The sequence below is a fragment of the Sapajus apella genome, unplaced genomic scaffold (genome assembly GCF_009761245.1).
Source record: "Sapajus apella isolate SASKATOON/1434 unplaced genomic scaffold, GSC_monkey_1.0 scaffold13, whole genome shotgun sequence".
Taxonomy (NCBI): domain Eukaryota; kingdom Metazoa; phylum Chordata; class Mammalia; order Primates; family Cebidae; genus Sapajus; species Sapajus apella.
This window is the reverse complement of record NW_022436953.1, coordinates 17,868,298-17,893,458: the sequence shown is the minus strand read 5'-3', so window position 1 is coordinate 17,893,458 and position 25,161 is coordinate 17,868,298. Positions and strand designations below refer to the sequence as shown.

The following is a 25,161-nucleotide window of genomic DNA, read 5'->3' as shown; positions in this document are numbered from 1 at the left end:
ACAACATTGTCTGGTGTCAGTATCAAGGCATCATGGCATACAGGGTGAAGATATCTTCACTCTTCTATTTCTCCATCTCGCAGACTCCTTTGTCATTCTACAGGCTTCAGAGCAGAGACCTCGATGCAATTTCTGTTTTTCCTGGAAGAAACTATAGCTGGGTGTAGACATTTTCTGCATGGAGTCTGCATTTCCTGGATTCCAAAGCACTTGATGAAAATATTTTTTTTTTTTTTTTGGAGATGGAGTCTCACTCTGTCTTGCCCATGCTGGAGTGTAGTGGCACGATCCTGGCTCATTGCAGCCTCCTTCTCCAAGGTTCAAGCGATTCTCCTGTCTCAGCCTCCCAAGTAGCTGGGACTACAGGCGCACGCCACCACACCCAGCTAATTTTGTATTTTTAGTAGAGACAGGGTTTCACCATGTTGGCCAGGCTGGTCCCAGACTCCTGACCTCAGGTGATTCCCCCACCTTGGCCTCCCAAAGTGCTGGGATTACAGGCATGAGCCACCGCGCCCAGTGAAAATAGATTTTTAATGTTTGGAATTCAAGATGTGTCTTTCAGTCAAAGTCAAAAGAAATCTATTTGTTTCCAGGGAATCTTGAGTTATGCTGTGTTTATCATTGTGCCTAAGCATGCTTAGTAGTTCATGGAAGATGTTTAATCTGATCACCAATGCAGATGAATTATTTGTAACAGTACTTGATGCAAATGAATTTTAATTTAATTCTAGACTTCCAATATGCTTGTAAAACCTTTTAAACATTTAATATAATTCAGCAAAAACTAAATATTATTTATTTTTATTTTTGAGACAGAGTCTTGCTCTGTTGCCCAGGTGTGGAATGCACTCTGGAGTGCAATAGTGTAATCTCAGTTCACTGCAACCTCCGCCTCCTAGGTTCAAGCAATTCTTCTGCCTCGGCCTCCTGAGTAGCTAGAATTACAGGCGTGCACCACCACACCCAGCTAATTTTTTTTTTTTTTGAGAAAGTTCTAGAGAATTCAGAAAACACCAAGGACCAAGGAGACTGCCCAGAGAATCAAGAAGATTGTTCAGCCAAATTGTCTGTTTTCAGTGATCCTTTCTGGCCTGTCCCAGACATAAAATTCCAATTACTCCCTGTATCACATGTCCCTTCCTTATCTTTTTTCTTTTACATCATTTAATACATTGTATTAATTTGTTTTTACCTCCTACTGGAGAGTAAGCTCTCTGAGGGCAAATTGATGGATGGATTCTGTAATTAAATGTTTTGTTCACTGTAAACCCAGTGCCTAGAACAATGCTTGACATGGCAGGTACTCATAAGGTGAATGAATGAATGAATCAATGAACAATAACTATATATTTATTTGGAACTTGATTATTCATAGATGTTTTTTGTTTTTTGTGTTTGAGATGGAGTCTCACTCTGTTGCCCAGGCTGGAGTGCAGTGGCACAATCTTGACTCATTGCAACCTCCACCTCCTAGGTTCAAGCGTTTCTCCTGCTTCAGCCTCCCGAGTAGCTGGGACTGCAGGCGCCTGCCACCATGCCCAGCTAATTTTTGTATTTTTAGTAGAGAAGAGTTTTTACCATGTTGGCCAGGCTGGTCTCGAACTCCTGACCTCAGGTGATCCCCCTGCCTCGGCCTCCCAAAGGGCTGGGACTACAGCGTGAGCCACTGCACCTGGCCTTGTAAATGTTTTTAATGGTATAGCTAGTCACCAAGATTTATCAAGCGCTTTACATAATATATACCTTCAAATGGCTACTAGACAGTAACATTGTCTCCTGAAAAGAAAGAGCGCAAGTAAAGATAACTATCACAGATGACTGAGCTACAAGTCTGCCTGGCAGTTAAGGAAATGTATGCTCAGGCAGTTCTTGGTTAAACTGTTGCTTAGTTTTACTCTGGTTTAGACCCTTAGCTTTCTCATCTGGGCTCACTGGGGCAGACTGGATATGGGTTATTTTGGGGAAAACTAGAAAACTGATAAAATGCCAGAAAAATAGAAGCAGCTTCTTGTATTCTCCAAAAGCAGAGCTTAGCCTTTTATTACCTATTTAGAGAATCTTATTTATAACCTGATTAAAAGTCAGGCTAACCAAAATGAGAGAAACATAAGTGTGATATAAATGTGCTTCCTTATAACTGCAAGTGGGAACCCACTTTTATACTGTCTTTGTTTAGTAAAGGATAATCCTGAGATTTTATCTTTTGAATTTGTTGCCATGTTGAAGTCAAATAAATATAATTTAGTTTTTAAATTATTTAGGTTTTTAATTGCAAACTGGAACAGGGTGAGGGCTCATACTCGTTCCAGAATATACTGCTTACCGGTTTTGACCCTTGTTGGGAGATAATTATCCATGAATCTCTTGTGAGCTGAGATGCTGATAACTTTTCGTTTTGAGTTATCTTTTCAAGGATGTTTATACAACAAACAGCCCTGCAAGATAGAAATAGTTTTTCCCCCCAGAGTTCAAGGGAAGATTTGTTTGCTGTCTAGTACAATAAGATAATGTCTGTCTCTGGAGGAAACGTTGGACAGGTTTTCTTGCAGCTCGTTATACAAGAGTGGGGCTTTGTAAGCTCATGGTTCCTCAGCTCTTACACAAACCCATTGTGAGTGCAGCATCCAGCTGGGCCTACTAGTATTGCCCCAAGGGATTTGGGCAGGATGGAGAAACCACTAACAAATACAAAACTCGTGCTGCCTGCTGTGCTGTAATAGTCTTTTGTTTCTGATCCAGGAGTTTCTTGTCTTCTGCTAGTATCCATCAAACTGGAGCAGGTAAACTTGTTAGCTTGCAAAGTAGGTAAAATCTCAGATTCTTTGCAATTATTGACAACTCTAAGGTCATGTCTATGAATGCTTATTTCTGGAGGAAAGGCATGCTGAAGTTCACCCAGCTTTGTCAAGGAAGAACAAGTTATCTAAAAAAATGATTAGTATAATCAACGTTATGGGAGAGTTTGCACTATAAAAGGAAGAAAATTGAAATTTTCATCAATCCTTTTTAAAATAAGCATTTCACCAGTCATATTGCTAGCGGTTCTTATCTCCCGGCCCTGAACCATTGAGTGCCCCATGCTCAGACCTCTTCTCTATGTCTGCTTTCTAGTGACCTCATCTAGTCTCATGGTTGAAACACCATCTGTTCCCTGACAATTCCCAAGTCTGTACTTCTCCTCTGCAGTCCAGACTGGTGTCTTCAACAGCCTTCTTGGCATTTCCAATAGACCTCTCATACCAAACTCTCCTGATTACTAGCCCCATACCCACCCAACCTTCTTCTCCACCCTTCTAATTTCAGCAGTTGTTAAGACTTGCCTTCCACTTGCTCAGGTTAACAGCCTTGGAGTCATTCCTAACTTTTCTTTTTCTCTCACATGCCACAAGTAATCCATCAACAAATCCTGATGGCCCCATCTATATAGTATGTACAAAATCTTACCATTTATCATTATCCTAAGGATAACCACCCTGGTCTAAGTCAGCGTTACCTCTTGCCTGGATGAATAATTTTAGTGGGTCTCTCTGCATTTGCCCTTACCCACATTCCCACCCCACTTCTTCCTTAGTTTATTTTCAATGCATCAGCCAAGATGATCCTTTAAAAAGGTCAGACCCTGTCACCTTTCCCAAGAACTTCTCATCTTTTGGAATAAAACTCACAGACCTCAATTTGACCATCAATTCCCCTCCCAGCTGTTACTCTCTGAGCTCATCTCCCACCATATTCTTCCTAACTCACTCTGCTGAATTCTCCTGTCCTTCCTGATCATTCTGAAACAAACCAGGCACCAAATAGCATCAGGAGGTTTGCATTTACTATTTCACTGCCTTGACAATCTCTTCACTCAGGTATGTGTTCCTGGTGCTCTCCCATACCTCCTTTGGGTCTCTTCTCAAATATCACTTATCAATGAGGCCATAAATATAATTTCATTTTTATAATATTTAGGTTTTGAATTCCAAACTGGAACAGGGTAAGGGCTCATAATCTTTCCAAAATACACTGCTTACCAATTTTAACTCTTGTTGGGAGATAATTATCTGTGAGTCTCTTGCGAGCTGAGGTGCTAATAACTTTTTGTTTTGAATTATCTTTTTAAGTTTTGAATTATCTTTTCAAGGATGTTTATACAACAAACAGCCCTGGAAGACAGAAATAGTTTTTCCTTCCAGAGTCAAGTTACATCATCTGATATGTATATGTGTATATATTTGTGTATGTGTGTGCATATATATTTATTTATTATATAAGTTATATATGGTTTATTTGTTTATTGCCTGTGTCTCCTGACAAGAACGTAGGCACCACTGGGGCAGGGAGTTTGTATTAGCAATTCTTAGAAAAAAAGCCTAACTTATAGCAGGCATTCAGTAATATTTGTTAACTTGAATTATTGAAATGTTTATCATTGAGTGATATATGGGTTGAATATCCCCAATCTAAAAATTTCAAATCTGAAATGCTCCAAAAATCTAGAACTCTTTGAGGGCTAACAGGACACCCAAAGGAAATGCTCATGGGAGCATGTTGGATGTCAGATATTTGAATTAAGGATGCTCAACCAGTAGGTATAAAATGCAGATATTCCAAGATGTGAAAAAAATCCAAACTTTGAAATACTCCTGTTCCCAGGCGTTTCAGGTAAGAGATGCCACCCTGTAATATTTATAGATAGTTATTTACAAATAGTTAAATCTCAGTCACTAAGACTTGGTTTCAATTAATGTTTGTTTGTTTGTTTGTTTTTTGTGGTTCCCCAACAGCATTTTTCACTCAGTGAGAAAGTATTTTCTCTTTAATCCTTTTTTATCCTTCTAATTTCATGAAGCAGAATGTCTTTATAACAAAGATAGAACAGCTTTCAGACCCAGGGATTTGATCACACAATGATATCAAAGCTCAAATTTAATTACACCATTTAATATTTCTTTCTACAGATTATCTATAGACGAAATGACAACTGGCTATTGATTTATAACAGTGGTATATACTTGCCTTTTAAAATAGACATATTTAATAAAAGTAAGCTGATTTTTTAGAAAATTAAGGAAATAGAATAGGTAGATAAAAACTGTGGCATATAATAGTGAAGGTGATATCTGAGTGAAATTGGGAAGTTCCAAGAAACGCCCATCCTGATGGCATGCTTGAATTAGCATCTGAAGCGATGAGGCCATTTTCAATGTAGTCTTCAGAGTCAACCTTCCCATATTATAGCCATGATATCTATTGAGAAGTAGAAAAGCTGCACTTATATAAATATAGTCAAACAGTTGAACTATTATGATAAGATTGGTCCACTACTAATTAGATTGAATTAATGAAATTTGTATTGTAATTTGAAAAGTATGATGTAAGAGTTGACTCCATGTTGGCCATGATTTTCTTCCACTTAATCTGAGAAGGGATTTTGATGGTGTCTAGAGAGGTATTCTAGACCAAGGGAGAGGTAGATGACAGAAGGAGAGTTCCTCAGTAAGATCAACCAAGACCAAATGAGATAAGCACCTTAAAAACTTTTGTCCATATTAAACCCATGCAGAAGGGCTTGGAGTAGCCTTTCTCTGTGATGAAAGTGGCATTTGGGGGTACCTTCAGAGTGTCTTCTTCAGCCTTTCCCTGTAGGTCCCCCAGTGTCCCACTATCTGCTATGAAAAACCTGAGGAGGGTACAGGATAGATCTCACTTTCCCTCCAGGAGAGAGTATTTACAATGTACCTCAGAACCAGTGACAGCCTTTTTGCTATGCCTGCAGAAATAAAACTAACTAAAACTCTTGAGTTTTTCCTTATTCACATCACAAGTAGCAGAACCTTTAGTAAGAAGTGGGGAGAACCTCTTAGATATCATGTATCAGGAGATACTATGTGTACAGTTTAAAAGCTAATTGGAGAGGGGTTAAACTTTTAAAACTCTTTAGTACAGAGTTCATGAAGTGTGGACCAAGAAGAACCTAACCCAGAGTGACCCAGATGCTGATTAATGATTCACATTCCTGATCTCCTACCTCCAGTCTCACGGTCAGCATCTCTGTCTTTGGGGTCTAGCATTTTCAAACAGCTTCTTAAGTAAGTACATTGTATATCACTCAACAATGCGGGTGTATTCTAAGAGACGCATCATTAGGTCATTTCACTGTATGTGAACATCACAGAGTGTGCTCCCAACCTAGCTGCTCTAGCCTACTGCGCAGCTAGGCCATATGGCCTGGCCTATTGCTCCTAGGCTACGAACCTGCATAGCATGTTACCGGACTGAATTGTGTGGGCAGTTGTAACCCAATGGTAAGTATTTGTGTAACTAAACATATCTAAATATAGACCAGGTATAGTAAAAATCAGGTATAAAAAATTAAAAATGATACACCTATATAGGGCACTTACCATGAATGGAGCTTGCCGGACTGGAAGTTACTCTGGGTGAGTAAGTGAGTGAGTGGTCAGTGAATCTGAAGGCCTAGGACATTGCTGTACACTGCTATAGACTTTAGAAATACTGTACACATAGGCTACACTACGTTTATAAATAATGTTTTTCTTTAGTAATAAATTAACCCAAGGTCCCTGTAATTTTTACTTTATAAGCTTTATTTTTAAAAACTTTTTAACTCTTTTGTAAAACATTTAGCTTAAAACAAACTCTAAAAAATGGAAAAAAGAAAGAGCCAGGTGTGGTGTCACACATTTGTAGTCCCAGCTACTCAGGAGACTGAGGCAGGAGGATCGTGTGGGACCAGTAGCTCAAGGCTGTAGTGGACTATGATCACACCTGTGATTAGCCACTGCACTCCAGGCTGGGCAACATACCAACCACCCCCCCACCCCCCCTTTTTTTTTTGAGATAGAGTCTCACTCTATTGCCTAGGCTGGAGTGCAGTGGTGTGATCTCGGCTCACTGTAATCTCTCCTTTCCAGGTTCAAGTAATTCTCGTGCCTCAGCCTCCCAGGTAGCTGGAATTACAGGTGCGTGCCACCATGCCCAGCTAATTTTTGTATTTCTAGTAGAGACGGGACTTCACCATGGTGGCCAGGCTGGTCTCAAACTCCTAACCTCAGATAATCTACCTGCCTCAGCTTCCCAAAGTGCTGGGATTACAGGCATGAGCCACTGCACCCAGCAAAGACCCTGTCTCTTAAAACACACACACACACACACACACACACACACACATTGTATAGCTATATAAAAGTATTTTTATATCTTGTTCTATAAGCTTTTCTCTATCTTTAAAATTTATGTTTTAAAAACTTTTAAAACCATTTTGTTAAAGACACAAACATACACATTATCCTAGGCCAAGATGTCACTAGGTGATAGGAAATTTTCAGCTCCATCATAATCTTATGAGACCACCACTGTATATGCAATCTGTTGTTGACTAAAATGTCATTATGCAGTGCATAGTTAAATTTACCAAGTTTGAGAACCACTGTTCTGTTGGACATAGGGCAGGAAGTTTCTAGCTCGAATTGGTAGTGGGGTAATGGAGGGGGAAAATGTATAGGTCCATGAAAAGGACCTAAGAAAGAGTATGTCAGGCCAGACACAGTGGCTCATGCCTGTAATCCCAATACTTTGGAAGGCTAAGGCGGGTGAATCACTTGAGGTCAGGAGTTTGAGACCAGCCTGGCCAACATGGTGAAACCTGTCTCTACTAAAAATACACAAAAATTAGCCAGGCATGGCGGTGCTTACCTGTAGTCCCAGCTCCTCAGGAGGCTGAGGCAGGAGACTAGCTTGAAGTCGGGAGGTGGAGGGTGCAGTGAGCTGAGATCGTACCACTGCACTCCAGTCTGGAAGACAGAGCAAGACTCTGTCTCCAAAAAAAAAAAAAAAAAAAAAAAACAATATTTCAGCTACCTGTTCAGTACCATCTAGATAAAGATTCTCTGATCATGGTCCTTGTGGCCTAGGGAATTCCCTGGAATTGGGCTTTTCTTCACAACAGCCTCATTAAATGTAGAATGTAGGTAGAAGGCACTCAACTAAAGAACAGACAGAACTCATTGCTCTACCCATACCTGACTGGTAATAGGGAGATGGGACAAGTCCTGGTCTCCAGGTGTGCCCTGTGGATTCTGAGGAAGAGCAAAGAAGCAAGAATGAGAAACTCCCTATCGTGCAATTTTTCTGCACCCACAGGTTCAAAGCTGAAAATTGAAATCAAATGATCATCAGTGATGAAAGCCCTGGTTAACCTAGGGACATAGCATAAATTCTCAGTGTAAACAGTAACATTTGCTTTTTCAATGAATATTTTTTGAGTGCTCAGGCACTCAAAAATAAGTTATACATAATCAAGTTATGTACAGACGTAATTGCTGCCTTCACAGGGATATTAATCAGACATTCGAATGGTTGTATAAATATGAAGGGTTGAAAGGGGTATATGACATGGAACCTACCCCTGAAGAACCCATGAGCTGGAGAGCAAGGCGCTTACTGGTGGAAGCATAGCTGGTAGCAGGACAGGTGCAGGTGAGCTCTTCAGACACCAGTGCCAGCAAGTCAGAGACCACCTAGCGCTCATTCTCATTGGTCTGGGGATGTTGTCAAGGAGGGAACAAGATTTGTACATAAACCTCTAGAAAACTGAACAACCTTCTCAGGACTAAGAAGGGGAGCATGGTAGGTGTAGTCAGGTGTGGGGGCTGCCTTGTTCAGGGCAGTGGGTGGTGAGGACACAGGTGTGCCTAGAGTTGACAGTGACCTTAATTTGAGCAAGGAAATTTTCTCCTAGAAATAAATGGAACCTGATGTTCCCATTGTCATAGAAAGGATGGTACTTTAAACATTAATTATAACAACATTATTCCTTTTCAAAAATGGAAGTAGTTTTATTATTATTTATAGCCATATTATTTTAAAGAGATTTCTGAACACTGGGTGTTTATGGAAAATAAAAAATAATCAGATCATGTAAGTTCTTTCAGAGTAGCATTGGCAGAAATCCTTATATAGAACAGAATGATGTTTTGATAGAGGCTGTTACCACTTAGCAGTGTGAGTCTTAACTCTGTGTTAGAGGCTGTGGGAACTGATACCTTTTGATAATTTATTTAATCCCTTGCTCCTCTTATCTGTAATTTTCAATCCATCAAGACAGCCCATGAACACCAAAACTATTTTTAAAGTGTTAATCTAAAGCTGTTAGAAAATTCAGATTATAACACTGAATTGGAATATATTTTTCAAGAATTAACCTTTTTTAAAGATTGTGTTCTATGAAAGGTCTGGAAAAAACGTTCCATCTCCAACAGTGCTTTCCATTTTTGCCATTTTAGGCTGATATTTACTAGGTCAGGATCATTCCATCTAGGACATGTGAACTTATAAAGTGGATGGATATTTATGGAGTTAAATGGATGAAGATTAGGGGTAGGTCGTTGAAGATACAGATTAAGGGTTTTCCATGTTTCATTTTTTAAGGTAAAATTGTATTATCTAATTCCTAAGTTATAAGAACTAACTACATGTCATTTTTCAAATGGAATTTTGGAAAGTAGTTAAAATGATGACTTTGGCCTTTTTTTTCAGTGCAGTGTAATTTCTGGGATTTCACCCAGATACTTAGGTCAGGAAAATGTCCATATTCACAAGGATGAGTGTGTTGGCTGTCCTGGATAGGTGTGCCATTTATCCTATCATAAATATTTCCTAGCCAAAGAGATAGAATAGCTCTCTTCAGGAGCCCGCTCTCATTTGTAATTGCCTTCAAGGTTAGAGTTTATGTAACCTACGTCTCTTAGTACATGTAAAACAAATGCTTTCCCATTTATCCTCAGATGGAAGAGTTGATCATTGATTTCCTTGAAAGAACCCACCATACACTTAAAGACCATCATTACCCTGACTTCTTTTTCTTTGGTCTAATCCTATCTACTTTTTGAAGCGCCCCTTCCCAGCCCTTTAATTATTCCTGTTGCTACCCTGTGATCCCATTCTCATTTCTTCTCATTTACCTTAAACCTTGGCACACTTAACTAGTCACAGTCTTGTTCTCTGTAATCGGGGCCTTCTTAGTATAGCTAAACACAAAGTAGGGCATAGCCCAACCCTACCCACAGCACATGCGAATGGAAATTGTCTCTTAGGTTGTTGAGTTGTGGTCAATTTCAGTTGCTAGAAAAGTTCAGAAGAGCCTTAAGAGACAAGAGAAGTTGGAAAATGAGTGGAGTTTCTACCTTGACACCACTATTTTGATGCCAATTAGGTAGTTTCAGGAGCAAAGATGGAATTACTGGCTCAAAGTAATGCAGAAATGCCCTTTACCTGATGCTGTGCCAGAGGAACTTGGCTCTGGACACAGGGTCCAGACACCAGCCTGATTTAAAGTAATATGAAACAGGGGGGAAAGAAAAATAATTATCCATCTCTCTAAGTATTGTGGAAGACATAAAATAAGCATAAGAAGTTGTCTTTGCCAACTCAGTAAGCTTGTAGTGGAGGCAAGGAGACAATCATAGTGACAGTGGATGGAGTATCCCAAGAGAACATATTTTTTTTTTTTTTTTTGAGACGGAGTTTCTTTCTCGTTACCCAGGCTGGAGTGCAATGGCGCGATCTCAGCTCACCGCAACCTCCGCCTCCTGGGTTCAGGCAATTCTCCTGCCTCAGCCTCCTGAGTAGCTGGGATTACAGGCACGCGCCACCATGCCCAGCTAATTTTTTGTATTTTTAGTAGAGACGGGGTTTCACCATGTTGACCAGGATGGTCTCGATCTCCAAGAGAACATATTAAAAGCCAGATGTCAGTCATCGTTCTGTGTCTCAAGGATGCAGAGCCCTGGGGGATTGGAGGAGGCTATCAGCTTCACCATGAGGGCAAACCTGAAAGGGGTTGGGAGCCTGGGTGAAGTTGGCATCAGCATGGTGGTGAAAAGAATGTCAGCAGGGTGCTGAGGAGAGTGGCCGGAGTAAAGTGTTGGTGTTTGGGAAGAGTCAGATGAATGTTTGGAAGATGTGAGGGCCTTACGTGCAAGGTCAAAGCATTTGGCAGAGTGGAGCAGGAAAGCCTGCTGATCGAAAGCATCATCTTTACCATATTAATTTAGAAGAGGTAAGCAGGGGAGATTGGGCAGGGGAGAAACTAGAGAAAATGAGCTCATTAGGAGGGATAATATACCTGGTGCTAATGGCTTCCTGTGGTTGTTGGTAAAAAATGGTGATGTATTTGTGCCTTTGTTTTTTTTGAAGGTCAGTTTATAGACACACGTATAGCTATGGCTGGGGCTGTCTCTTGTGCCTGGAATTTATAAAAGGCAATGATACATGACCTTGTATGTATCTAGTCATTCATATATATATGGTCATGTATCTGGAGACTAAAAAATGGAAAGGAATAGTAGAGAATGTAGACCTTAACAAAATTTACCATTGGGTCCAAAATTCAAACGTGTGGCCTAGTTTGAGATGTAACTCCCTGGGATTAGCAAGGTTATTCCTGTTAAGCATAGCCAGCCATTCATTTCCTTCTTGTGCATATTTTCAGCCCTAATGCCTGATATTAAAGTAATCTATGCTATGGTAGAAGACTTTAATACTTATTTTTCTGTTATGAACCAAATCTTAGAAAGCAAGAAAAAAAAGTGAGAATATTTATTTCTGGATGATATCATTGTTTCTTGAGCTGTTTATAATTAATATTGTTTGTACATGAAGTTCTACAACAAGTTAAACAACAAGCTTACAATGTAGTCAAAGATTTTATTAATAAATAGAGATTCCAAAATGATTTCTTTCCAATCAAGTCTCTTAGTTTTGTAAATTCAAACTCTGCATTAAATACAAACTCTCAAATGCCTTGCTGTGGGGCCCATTTTTTCATCTGGTTGAGTTTGTAAATATCATCTTTCCTAGAAATGATCATTGATTTTGATGTGCATTTAGAATTTAATGTGAAAAACTCTTAAAATATGTTTTTTTGAGGCTTAGTGTTTGCTTTCGGAACAATGCATTAGCAAAAGATATTTCTGGTGGGAAGCTTCCCCCTCACATTATTGTTGACGAGTCTCAGCTCAGATATTTTGAGCTCTGGGCCACAGTGGATGGTACTTTTGAGCTGCTGTGTGTGGTACTTTTAGATACACTGCTGTGGGTTTCAGAGCAAAAAATGGATTAACTCAGATCCCACACTGTAATGGAATTTTTGGTGGTATGAGAAGACACTGTGTCATAGTCTACTTTTGTATTCTCTAGGAAGATAGGGTTTAATGAATAGACTAACATCTTGGATGAAATTAGACTTTTAAAATATTTAATTGGAGGACAGAGGCAGAGGATGGGAAGCATTTGGTATTCACAGTGCTAAATGGGGTGAAGTGTTTGAGAATTCTGTATCCTGCATCTGCTCCAGCCCCACTCTAGCACATGACAACCTAGGAAGGTGCAGGGATGGTCTAGTCCCAGGTAGAGTAGAACAGGACTTCCATTTCTTTCTTTCTTTTTTTCTTAATTTTGACTTTTATTTTAGATTCGGGGGATACATGTGCACGTTTGCTACATGGGTGTATTGTGTGACACTGAGGGTTGGGGTATGATTGAAGCCATCACCCAGGTAGTCAGCATAGCACCCAATAGGTAGTTTCTACCTTTCCCTGCCTGCTTCCCCACCCTTGTAGTCCGAGTGTCCATTGTTCCCAACTTTATGTCCATGTATACACGGAGTTTAGCTCCCAATTATAAGTGAGAAGATGCACTATTTGGTTTTCTGTTTCTGCATTAGTTTGCTTAGGATAATGGACTCAAGCTGTATCTATGTTGCTACAGAGGACATGATTTCATTCTTTTTTATGGCTATATAGTATTCATGGTGTATATGTACCACATTTTCCGTATTCATTCTGCCATTGACAGGCACTTTGATTGATTCCATGTCTTTGCTATTGTAAATAGGACTGTGATGAACATACATGTGTCTTTTGGTAGAACATTTATTTTTCTTAGGCTATGTCCCCCCTTAATTGTATTGCTGGGTTCCATGGTAGTTCCAGTTTTAGCTCTTTGAGAAATCTCTGGCCAGGTGCAGTGGCTCACGCCTATAATCCTAGCACTTTGGGAGGCCGAGGTGGGTGGATCATGAGGTCAAGAGATCAAGACCATCCTGGCCAAGATGGTGAAACCCTGTCTCTACTAAATATATAAAAAATTAGCCAGGTGTGGTGGCATGCTCCTGTAATCCCGGCTACTTGGGAGGCTGAGGCAGGAGAATTGCTTGAACCTGGGAGGCGGAGGTTGCAGTGAGCCAAAATCATGCCATTGCACTCCATCCTGGATGACAGAGCAAGACTCTGTCTAAAAAAAAAAAAAAAAAAAAAGAAAGAAAGAAAAGAAAGAAATCTCCTAACTGCTTTCCACAGTGACTTAACTAATTTACATTCCCACCAACAATGTATATACATATATACATTGTATGTGTGTTCCCTTTTCTCCATAGCCTGAGAGCATCTGTTTTTTTATTTTCTTTCTTTCTTTCTTTCCTTCTGTCTCTCTCTCTCTCTCCTCTCTCTCACTCTCTCTCTCTCACTCTCTCTCTTTCTCTCTTTCTTTCTCTCTTTTCTTCTTTCTTTTTTTTGATGGAGTCTTGCTCTTGTTGCCCAGGCTGGAGAGCAATGGCGTGACCTCGGCTTACTGCAACCTCTGCCTCCCGAGTCCAAGCGATTCTCTTGTCTCCGCCTCCCGAGTAGCTGAGATTACAGGCACCCACCACCATGCCTGGCTAATTGTTTTTATTTTTAGTAGAGATGGGGTTTTACCATGTTGGCCAGGCTGGTCTTGAACTCCTGACCTCAGGTGATCTACCCATCTCAGCCTCCTGAAGTGCTGAGATTACAGGCATGAGCCACCACACCCAGCTTGTTGTTTCTTTTTGGCTTTTTAGTAATAGCCATTTTGACTGATGTGATATGTTATCTTGTGGTTTTCATTTGCATTTCTCTGATGATTAGTGATGTTGAGCATTTTTCCATATATCTTCTTTTAAGAAGACATGTTCTTTGTCCTCTTTTTAATGGAATTATTTGTTTTTTGCTTCTAGAATTAAGTTTCTTATAGGTTCTGTATAATAGACTTTTGTTGGATGCACAGTTTGTAAATATTTTCTCCCATGCTGTAGGTTGTCTGTTTACTCTGTTGATAGTTTCTTTTGCTATGCAGAAGCTCGTTAGTTTAATTAGATCCCACTTGTCAATTTTTGCTTTTGTCATAATTGCTTTTAAGGACTTAGTGACAAATTCTTTGCCAAGGCTAATGTCCAGAAGGGTATTCCTTAGGTTTTCTTATAGGATTTTCATAGTTTTAGGTCTTACCTTTAAGTCTTTAATCTATCTTGAGTTAATTTTTGTATATGGTGATAGGTAGGGGCCTAGTTTTATTCTTCTGTATATGGATAGCCAGTTATCCCAGCACCATTTGTTGAATAGAGAGTCCTTTCCCCCATTGCTTATTTTTGTCAACTAAGATTAGCTGGTAGTAGGTATGTGACTTTATTTCTGGGTTCTCTGTTCTGTTCTATTGGTCTGTGTGTCTGTTTTTGTGTCAGTACCATGCTCTTTTGGTTACTGTAGCCTTGTAGTATAGTTTGAAGTCAGATAATGTGATGCCTCTAGCTTTGTTCCTTTTGCTTAGGATTGCTTTGGTTATTCAGGCTCTTTTTTGGTTCCGTATTTATTCCAATTTTAGAATAGATTTTTGTAATTCCATGAAAAATGATGTTGGGAATTCCATAAGAATAGCATTAAATCTGTAGATTGTTTTGTGCAGTATGGCCATTTTAACAAGTTTGATTCTTCCAATCCATGAGCATGGAATGTGTTTTTTGTTTGCGTCATCTGATTTTTTCAGCAGTGTTTCATTCTCCTTGTAGACATTTTGCATCTCCTTGGTTAGATGGATTCCTAGGTGTTTTTGTATGTGTGGCTATTGTAAGTGGGATTACATTCTTGACTTGGCTCTCAGCTTGAACTTTCTTGGTGTATAGAAATCATACTGATTTTTGTATATTTTGTATCCTGAAACTTTATTGAAATCATTTATCAGTTCTAGGAGCCTTTTGGTGGAGTCTTTAGGGTTTTCCAGGTATAGAATCATAGCATCAGCAAAGAGAGACCATTTGATGACTTCTTTTCCTGGATGCCTTTTATTTCTTTCTTTTGCCTAGTTACTCTGGCTAGGACTTCCAGCTCAATGGAGCAGTGAGAGTTGGCATGCTTGCCTTGCTCCAGTTCTTAATGGGGATGCTTCTAGCTTTTGCCTATTCAGATATTGGCTGTGAGTTTGTCTTAGATAACTCTTATTATTTTGAAGTATGTGGAACAGGATTTTGGTCTAAGGGTAAAGTAGTACATCCAGAGCACATGGCCCTCATCACTGGAAACGAGGGGAGTATAAAATGGGTCCCAGGACTTTCATGGGGCAAATTCAGAAGGGCTCCTCTTCTCTGAGAAGAGCTGTCCACCGCAGCATGCTAGATGGGTTTCCCCAGGAAAGAGAAGCAATGACCCACCCAAGCCTGCTGGCACCCCAGTTAAAATGCTCATGTTGCTCAAAACTGAATTGAAAACATTGATCACGTTTGCTTAGCATCCCTCTCTCTCGTACTGGTACAAGTTGATTAAAACCCATATAAGAGCAGTAGCACAGGAAAGAGATGTTCAATCAACTGACACGGATGAAGAAAATGTCTTTTACCCCCAAATCCACCATTCGGTGGAGCTTTAGGTATGACCCATTCTCTTAAATGTTTGGCAATAGGAACCAGTGGACTGGCAGATGGAGTGTTGTTGCAATGAATTTGTTGGAACATAAAATGTTACTACCCTTTTTAGAAGGCTGAAGAAATAGTTGCTACTGAAGCCCTGTTGATGCCACTAAAATACTGTTCTGTTTTCACCCTCATGGACACCCCCATACTTTGTTCCCCTCCTGTTCCGTGGTATTTTTACCACATGGGCAGCTCCTGTTACTTTTTAAAAAAGATTTCAGCTTTTAAAAATATGCCTGTTACTAATTTTGCAACTTTTATATAAAATTTCTTGGATGTACATGTTCTTCCTTAACTAGAAGTTGATTGTATTCAGTGGTTTCTAGAGAATGAAATCCAGAGCATAGCATCCGCAAGGCACAGGCCTTTTTGTAGCCAGGCTTTGGCGATGGCAAACAGGGCAGGATTCAGCTAGGACCTTGAGTGGGGAATGTTTTAAATAATTGATCAGAAAAAAGCAATTAATCTCTTTCACTAGAAGCCCTATTTTTTAATGAAAGGAATCTATGCTTTTCCCTGGGCGTATGTTAACTGTTAGCTAAAGACTAATGGAGCACCCAAAGTTATACCCTACTGAAGTTTGACCTTACTAATTGAGATGTTTGTGATCATTTAGATGTGAAAGTTTTGCTTTGCGCCATCAGAGAAGAGTATTTGCTAAGTTGGTAATATCAAGCAGACCAAGGCTTCTGTAAAAAAAAAAAAAAAAGATTAATGTTCACCTTTAGATATTTTTGGTTAAAAAGACTAATGCCTTTGTCAAAGCATAATTTTCAAAAAATATAGTACTCTCATACAAATCTGGAATGAGCGTGTATCAAAGATTTATTCAACTTATTAATGACAGAACCAGCAGGATGGTGAAGTTGGTTCCAAGGGGAACTAAAGCTGGATTGACTGGGTGCAGTGGCTCATGCCTATAATCCCAGCACTTTGGGAGTCTAAGACAGGAAGATCACTTGAGGCCAAGAGTTCAAGACCAGCCTGTGTAACATAGCAAGAAAGCAGCCTGTCTATACAAAAAAATTTAAAAATTAGTTGGGCATGGTGGCACATGCTTGTAGTCTTAAGCTACTTGGGAGGCTAAGGCAGGAGGTTTTCTTACACTCAGGAGTTCAAGGCTGCAATGAGCTATGATCATGCCACTGCACTCCAGGCTGGGCAACAGAGCAAGACCCTGCCTCTGTCTCTCTGTCTATGTATATATAAAATAAAATTTAAAAGTGGGTTATAAAGACATTCAAAAAGGAATGTCAGAATAAGATGGCTGGGCTAGATGTAAAACTGATTCATGGTTCAACACAATAATAAAACCAGACAGAAGTCATCTGCATCTCTACTAGACAAGAATATAAAAGTTAACATTAACTTATAAAGTGTGGGCCTTTCATCAATAGGAAAGGGCTTGTCCAACACAGATCTGGACCCCCTGGATAATGAAATAATCCTTGTATGAGCTGTTGAACAGTGCTCCAGTATGACATTTAGACAACATGCTTTCCTTCCTTTACCTTGTTTATAAGTTTTGGATAATTTTTCTTAACATTATTATTATTAAAGGTGAACTTCCATTTATATGAGGAACCTAGAGGAGTTAAATTCATAGAGACAGAAAGTATATGGGGTTGCCCTGGGCTGGAGGAAGAGGGAATAGGGATTTTAGTGGGTGCAGAGTTCTAGTTTTGCAAGATGGAAAGAGTTCGGTGGATGCATGGCAGTGATGGGTGCACACAATGGGAATGTACCTGATGCCACTGACCTGTACACTTAAATGTGATTCAGATGGTACGTTCTTTGTTATATGTATTTTGTCACAATTAAAAATAAAGTTACAAAATGGACTGACACATGACTATATGAAGAAAAAATAGTTCTTGATCCTCCTGAGAGAACCAATTTAGTGGTTCTGTTTGTAACTTTTCCCCTTTTCATAAAAACATAACTAGACATATCTAAAAATAGAATTATCAAAATTGTTTACTCTGTGGCATTTGTTCTTTTCGCTTAACAATATATCACAGACAGATCAATGTCTACAACCTAGAGGATTATCAACATCCACAACCCAGAGGGCTAAATTCATTCTTTTTAATACCAACTCCTAGACTGGACATAGCATAATTTATTCAACTATTTTTCTGCTTATGAAAGTTTAGATTGTTTCCTGTTGTTTTTCTTTTTCTGCCAGTACAAACGCTGTTTTTAAAAATGTTTTACTACAGCAGAGCAGTGCTGAAGACCAGGTTTTGAGTAGTGACAGCAAGAAGGCAGAGGAGGGAATGGATCCAAGAAACACCTCATTGGACTGGGCACGATGGCTTATGCCTGTAATCCCAGCACTTTGGGAGGCCAAGGTGGGCGGATCACCTGAGGTCAGGAGTTCGAGAGCAGCCTGGCCAACATGGTGAAACCCTGCCTTTACTAAAAATACAAAAATTAACTGGGCATGGCAGGTACCTGTAATCCCAGCTACTTGAAAGACTGAGACAGGAGAATCGCTTGAACCCAGGAGGCAGGGGTTGTAGTGAGCCGAGATCACACCACTGCACTCCAGCCTGGGCAACAAAGAGCAAAACTCCATCTCATAAAAAGAATAATAATAAGAAGAAACCCCTCACTGGGGAAATGGGTTGGATTTGGTGCAGTTGAAAATGTTGATATTGGCCGGGTGCAGTGGCTCGTGCCTGTAATCCCAACACTTTGGGAGGCTGAGGTGGGCAGATCACCTGAGGTTAGGTGTTTGACACCAGCCTGTCCAACAGGGTGAAACCCCGTCTCTACTAAAAATACAAAATTAGCTGAGCCTGGTAACACATGCCTGTAATCCCAGCTACTCGGGAGGCTGAGGCAAGAGAATTGCTTGAATGTGGGAGGTGGAGGTTGCAGTGAGCCGAGATTATGCCATTGCACTCTAGCCTGGGCAACAAGAGCAAAACTCTGTCTCAAAGAAAAAAAAGAGAAAAGAAAATGTTGATGTTGATGTAAGAGTTGACAGTAAAGATTTTTCTGTGCCAAATGGCTGAGAAGCAACAGCCAAAGCTGGAAATCTCTGACCTTACCCTCGATAGCCCCAAGGTCAGCTGATTCCAATTTACAATTCCTTAGGCAAGGAATTGTAATGAGAAAGGGAACAGAAAAAGAATAGCAGAAGGTTTTATGAGGGGGATGGCAGAGAAACTGTGAGAATAGGGTGTGTTTTGAAATGCTGGGTTTGAGATAGGCATGGGGTCTGTCTGTGCCCATCAGACAGCTACAAGTCGGTGTCTAAAGCTTGGGGAAGACATCACAGAGAGAGATTATTGATTTGAGCATCCCTTGCATAAAGTCATAAGTGAGGCTATGAGAGTGGATGAGATCTGTTCCCAGGGAGTTCCTTAGATTACAGAGGAAGGAGATGGCACCCATGGGAGTGACCTGCATTTAGGGATCTGGCTGCCGAGACTGAGAAGGAGTAGACAGAGGAGAAAAAACAGGACAGTAAAGCTTGGGGAGGCTGGAGAGGCAAGAGTCTGAAATTGTGACAGCTGGTCCATTCTTAGCAAATGTAATCATGTTAAGTATCTTTTAGGTATTGGCATCATAGGCTGCCCTTCTCACTGCTTGTTGTATGTGCCTTTAAGAACACCTGCCTCTGTGAGTCTCATCAAACACTGGTTTCCTTGTATAAACTACTAGAAATAATGATGTGGTTTGGTACGCCACCTTGAGCACTACTTTGAATTTAAGGAAATAGCCAAATCAAAATCATAATAGGGCACAGTTTGAATGTCGCATAGCATCTCTCAGTAGTGCTAAGAATTCATTTTTTAAGGCTACATTATGTTCATAGAAACTAGGACTTTATTAATAAAGGATAGTAGATGTCAATTTCATAAAACCATATGATCTGGAAAAGGCTGCAGAGAGGTGCCCTAAGAAAGCAATAAATACAAAGAATTTCTAAACATTTAGAATTAGCTTTGAAACTGTCTCAATCTGTTTTTGTGTATTGCCACCAGATTACCCTATTGACACCAGATCTTTGTGTAAAGACTGTGCATTTTTAAACCATAGGTGACTGGAGGAGAAAATTTAGAGAATTACCAGTAATCCGAATGTGTTGTTTTGTCACTTCTCATGGCTCTGAGAAATCCTAAGTTTGGAAAAATAACAGTCATCAGAACTTGATGTCACTGAGCAGTGAAATCAGTGGGAGCCTGCCAAGTTTCAGGCAGGATTCAATTTTTTCATACATTGTGTTTCCTATTTTATATTAGATACAATTAGGTTCCTGAAGAAGAATCAAAAGAAGATTCTAACCCTTCAAATACCTTGCCATCTTGTAGAAAAGTAAGATATGTACATAGACAGATATTGAAGAAAACACTCTAAAGTTCTCTGACCCTCTACACCCAGACTGCATATTATTGCTGAAGGATTTTCGATCAGAATGAGGCTAGTCCTTATGTGGGTTCCCCTGACCTACAGGACCCATTTAGAGAGGAAGAAGCAGGTGGGAGAACAGTGGGGACAGAGGAGAGGCTGGCAGGTAGGTGAGAGGAGGCAGCAGGTGGCGAACGAGCTGTTTTCCAGATAATATGATCACAGGAGTATTTATAGGGTGGTCAGTTTCAGGCATGATGGACTCAGGCCATAATGTTGGATTACTTAATAGTAAATTGCAAAGAAGGTCATGGCTGTGGAGTGTTGATCTAAACAAAGACTGGTGAATCCACAATGGAAAGCTTGTTTGTGGGTTCCGGGTCACCTCGAATGTCTTCAATAGCTTGTAGTTAGTGAAGGGTCCTGACTGAAGGTGGGGGAGTTGTGACTTTCATCAGAACCTTCCTGTTGCTCGGCCCTAGTTCATCTAGATGCATTAAGGAGTCATGGGAACTCAGCAGATGAACCCTGTAAGCATTCCAGCAGGTCCTTAGGAGAGCAGTTTATTGATTGAACTCACCTTGTCTCCACCCCAACTGAGTACCAAATAATCAAGAAGAATCCTAGATTCCTTGCCTAAGGAATTGTAAATTGGAATCAGTTGACCTTGGGGCTAGTGAGGGTAAGGTCAGAGATTTCCAGCTTTGGCTGTTGCTTCTCAGCCATTTGGCAGAGAAGAGTCTTTACTGTCAGGGACTGCTTTGAGTTTTATTTGCAGACAAGTTGTTGTGACCTGCTCTGGTCTTGTCTGAACACGCAGACCAGGCCCAAGCTCCCACTGCCTGTTCACACCATCTCCCTAATCCACAGCTGTACCAGCAGAAAGAGATGCCAAAATCCAGATACAATAAAGCAGCCAAATGACAGGTCTTTCCTCCTTTGCCTGTTCATTTTTTATCTCTCCATAACATATAAATAATTGGCTCATTCTATTTACTGCACAAAGAGAAAATGAAACGTCTGAATTTTTCATAGCAGTGGGAAAGTAGTTCCAGAGTGTGAAAAAAATAGCTATCGGAAATTCCAGCTGCTGCTTTTGGTATAATGGAAATTTATTACTCAACTCCATAACAATCTTGGCCCAAACCGTGCAGTGGTGTGGGCAGGCAGTGGGCACCTTTCCTAAATAGCACACTGCCAGGGACACCTTTGTTCATATTTGAGACAGCCTGAACCAAGGGTATCTTTCTATCAAAGGGTGTTTGATTATCTCCGAATCTTAGACATATCACAAAATCCATTGAGACCTAGCCAGTGGATTTTACTTGTATGAGCTATTGCATCGCTCCCAAAGGGAGGGTCAGAGCCCAATAATAAATAGCTCTTTGTACCAGTCCCCTCCCTAGCCCCAAACCATTGAGATCATAGAGTAAGCAACCAGTCAGTATTCAGTAGGAGTGCTGCTCAGTAGTGTGGCAGATAATGACCAGATGTGAACTTTTCTTTCTACAGTGTGTGGCTGTGACCTGGCACAAGGGGGCTTCTTCATAAAGAACGGAGAGTATCTCTGCACACTGGACTACCAGCGGATGTATGGGACACGCTGCCATGGCTGTGGGGACTTCGTGGAAGGAGAAGTTGTGACCGCTCTGGGCAAGACCTACCATCCCAATTGCTTTGCTTGTACTATCTGCAAGTAAGTGAGCTTATCTCTCCAAAGCCTACAGCTTCCTCCAACAGAGAAATGCTGGTTGGGGCTGTTAGAGCTTGGATTATATACCGTTGGTTTGAGTAGCACATAGTCTTATCCTTAGACTTCTTTCTGACTGTACTATCAGTCTTAGTAAAAAAGTAGATTAGTTGAAAACCGTATGCGTGGTGTCCTTTGCAAAGTAATATGACTGATTTTAAGAAGACTGAACCCAATTCTGAAGCAGCTCTGGCTCTCAAAACATTTTTGGGTAATAAAAATATCGGGGTAATGGTATAACTGCTTAGAAGGATAAAGCTTATTTGGAAGTATAAATTCTTAGGCATGTGTGTGTGTTTAAAACGGTCTCTTTAATCTATAATAGGGGGTGGCAAACTGTGTCCCATGGGCTGAATTAGGCCCAATACCTGTTTTTGTGGATAAAGTTCTATTGGAACGCAGCCACTCCCACTGTTGTGTGTGGCCTATGGCTGCTTCCACACTGCGGCAGCAGAGTTGAGTCGTTGTGACAGAGACCTTATAGTCTGCAAAGTCTTAAAAAATATACAGCCTCATCTTTAGGGGGAAATATTTGCCAACCCCTGCTCTCTACATATCTGTCATCTACCAAAGTTAAATCTTAATAGTGCAAACCAGCTTGATTAAAATGATCAGTCAGTCTGGGCATGGTAGCTCACCCTTATAATCCCAGTACTTTGGGAGGCTGAGGCAGGCAGATCACCTGAGTGATCAGGAGTTTGAGACCAGCCTGGTCAATGTGTTGAACCCTCTCTCTACTAAAAATTCAAAAAAATTAGCTGGGCGTGGTGGTGCACTACTTGGGAGGCTGAGGCAGGAGAATCGCTTGAACCCGGAAGCAGAGGCTGCAGTGAGCTGAGCGCACACCACTGCATTCCAGCCTGTGTGACAGAGCGAGACTTTGTTTAAAAAAAAAATTTAAAATAAAAATAAAATGATCAGCCAGAGAGTAGTGTGAGTAAGAAAACGTGGTTTTTTTGTTTGTTTGTTTTTTGTTTGTTTTTTTTTTTTTTGAGATGGAGTCTCGCTCTTGTTACCCAGGCTGGAGTGCAATGGCGCTATCTCGGCTCACCGCAACCTCTGTCTCCTGGGTTCAGGCAATTCTCCTGCCTCAGCCTCCTGAGTAGCTGGGATTACAGGCACATGCCACCATGCCCAGCTAATTTTTTGTATTTTTAGTAGAGACGGGGTTTCACCATGTTGACCAGGATGGTCTCGATCTCTTGACCTCGTGATCCACCCGCCTCGGCCTCCCAAAGTGCTGGGATTACAGGCTTGAGCCACCGCGCCCAGCCCGAAAACGTGGTTTTTTTGTGGTTTTTGTGTTTTGAGGGCTGCATGTTATAAAACTAAGATAGGTTGGATTCCTGTAACTAGGAATCACCACCAAGGGTCAGCTGCTTTATTGATCCATTCTAATTTGGCAATTTGGCAATCCAGTGCCTTTTGAAGTGGTGATCTATTTGCGATGCCTTTCTAAAAATCCCACTTCAGAGGAGACGTGTTGTCTGCTTTTCAGCATTTTATGTTTCTAAGCCAGAAAGATGTAAGCTCTAGAAGGGTAGATTCAATATTGTATGATTAACTAACAAGATAATACTGATAAATAAATCATAATACACAAAACATTCATAATATCTTTATAGCTATGTATTCACTCATTTCTCCATTTCATTTTTTAAGAATAATAATTTTAAAATTCTGGATGAATGAACTGAATATTTTTCTGTATTTAATCAAAAGCAGAGTTCTTTCCTGATTTTTCCCTTTTCAGGCTGTGGTACACAGCCTGGCTAAGAGTCCTGGGCTGGCACTGAGCCTCAACTCCTAGTCTTACTTCCCAGATTGTGTTGAGACCTACGTGAATTAGCTTTTTCAAGACAATTGCCTCCGCCTTAGAATGGGAAGCTGTGAACTAGATGCGAGTGATTTTTCAAGCCTGGCTGATCACTGGAGTCTCCTGGATGGGGTGGGAATGGCCTAGAGATGGAGGTCTCTCTCTAAAAAGATCCATTTCTAGGCTATTTTCCCCCAAAACCTGCATGCTAATTTAGTGGTTTCTGGAGGGTTCTCAAGTATGTTACTCAGCCAGGCTGGAAGGCTCTGTTCGCAGTAAACTCTGATCCTGACCCTGAGAGGTCACTGCTTTGGAGTTGGTATAATGATATACAAAGATTTATTAACTATGACCCTGTCCCTGGACATTTGAGGCAGCAAAGAAGTACCAACTGTTACTACTGCCTCTCCTGCTGCTGAATGACAATAATTCTGCTTGAATTGGGGGCCTCCTTTAGAGTTAATAAGTTATATTCATAGAGAAGTTAATTTAACCCTCCTAGCAATTCTGTGAAGGGAACCAGGAGTTAATATCTCTAGAGTGACTTTGAGGCTCACAGTTTAAGGGACATTCCCAAATTAATGGTTTAAACTCAAGTTTTCTAACTCTAAATCCAGGTCTCTTTCTATTATGCAAATAAAAGAAGGAATTTATCCAGTAAGGGCAGAGGATATAGGGAGGGAGGAAATTCCTGAAATGGGCCATTTACAAAACAACAAAACTCACACTTCAGAAGGCCTGGCCCAAGTTGAGAACTGGATTCTGGCTTGTCCCATAAAGGATCTCTGTGAGACTCGGGTCTAAAATGATAATAAGCTTGGATGGGAAGGAAGCCTTGGGCTTGAAGGGGGGTAAGTGAGGTGCCTCTGGGGGATGCAACATGTAAAAGGCACTTATTCTCAGGGTCCTGCAAGTTCAGGGTCAGCCATGGAGCCTGAGTCCCTCTTTAAATGCTGTGTCCAGGTCCAGGCCTGGCATGGTCAGAAGTAAAAGAACCTGTGCTTGTTGTGTTGAGTGGGTCCTTGACTTCCTGACACCTTCCTTCCAGAACAGGTTTAAGATTTGTTGAGGTTTAGCTAATGAGTTTGAAGCAGTAGGGTGACTGGCATCCAGCAGAGTGTGATTTTTTTATTCTTAAAGCAAGTTCTGAGTTGGTGGATGCCAGCTGCACCAGGCTGTGGCCTGATCTCCCTAGCTGGTCAATCCAGGCATGTTACTCCACCTCTCCGAGCCTTCGCTGTACCGCGGAAAGTGACATAGCACCGCATGTGGAGAGGACACCAACTGTCCTCAGGACTTCTGAAGTGTAAGGGTGTAAGAATTTAAAACTCTCCGTGATGACTGGAACCGGCCACATTTGTGGGGTCGTTTTAAGTCCAAATTTACCTCTATGCGTTTATTACAGTTAATTGCCAATTGTTAGGCAACGAAGGGGCAACTTAAAGGGGACGTAGCAGCTGTGGA

General features: G+C 40.7%; 1 protein-coding gene across 34 annotated transcripts in view; it reads left to right on the top strand.

Annotated features, from left to right (window-relative positions):
• ABLIM1 (actin binding LIM protein 1) overlaps positions 1 to 25,161 on the top strand; it is a 338,923-nt gene that overhangs the window by 176,649 nt on the left and 137,113 nt on the right. For all 34 annotated transcript variants that reach the window (XM_032281713.1, XM_032281742.1, XM_032281730.1 and 31 more), the window contains exon 3: positions 21,644 to 21,827. In XM_032281713.1, the coding sequence (XP_032137604.1) occupies positions 21,644 to 21,827 (184 nt within the window). The remainder of the gene's footprint in view (positions 1 to 21,643; positions 21,828 to 25,161) is intronic.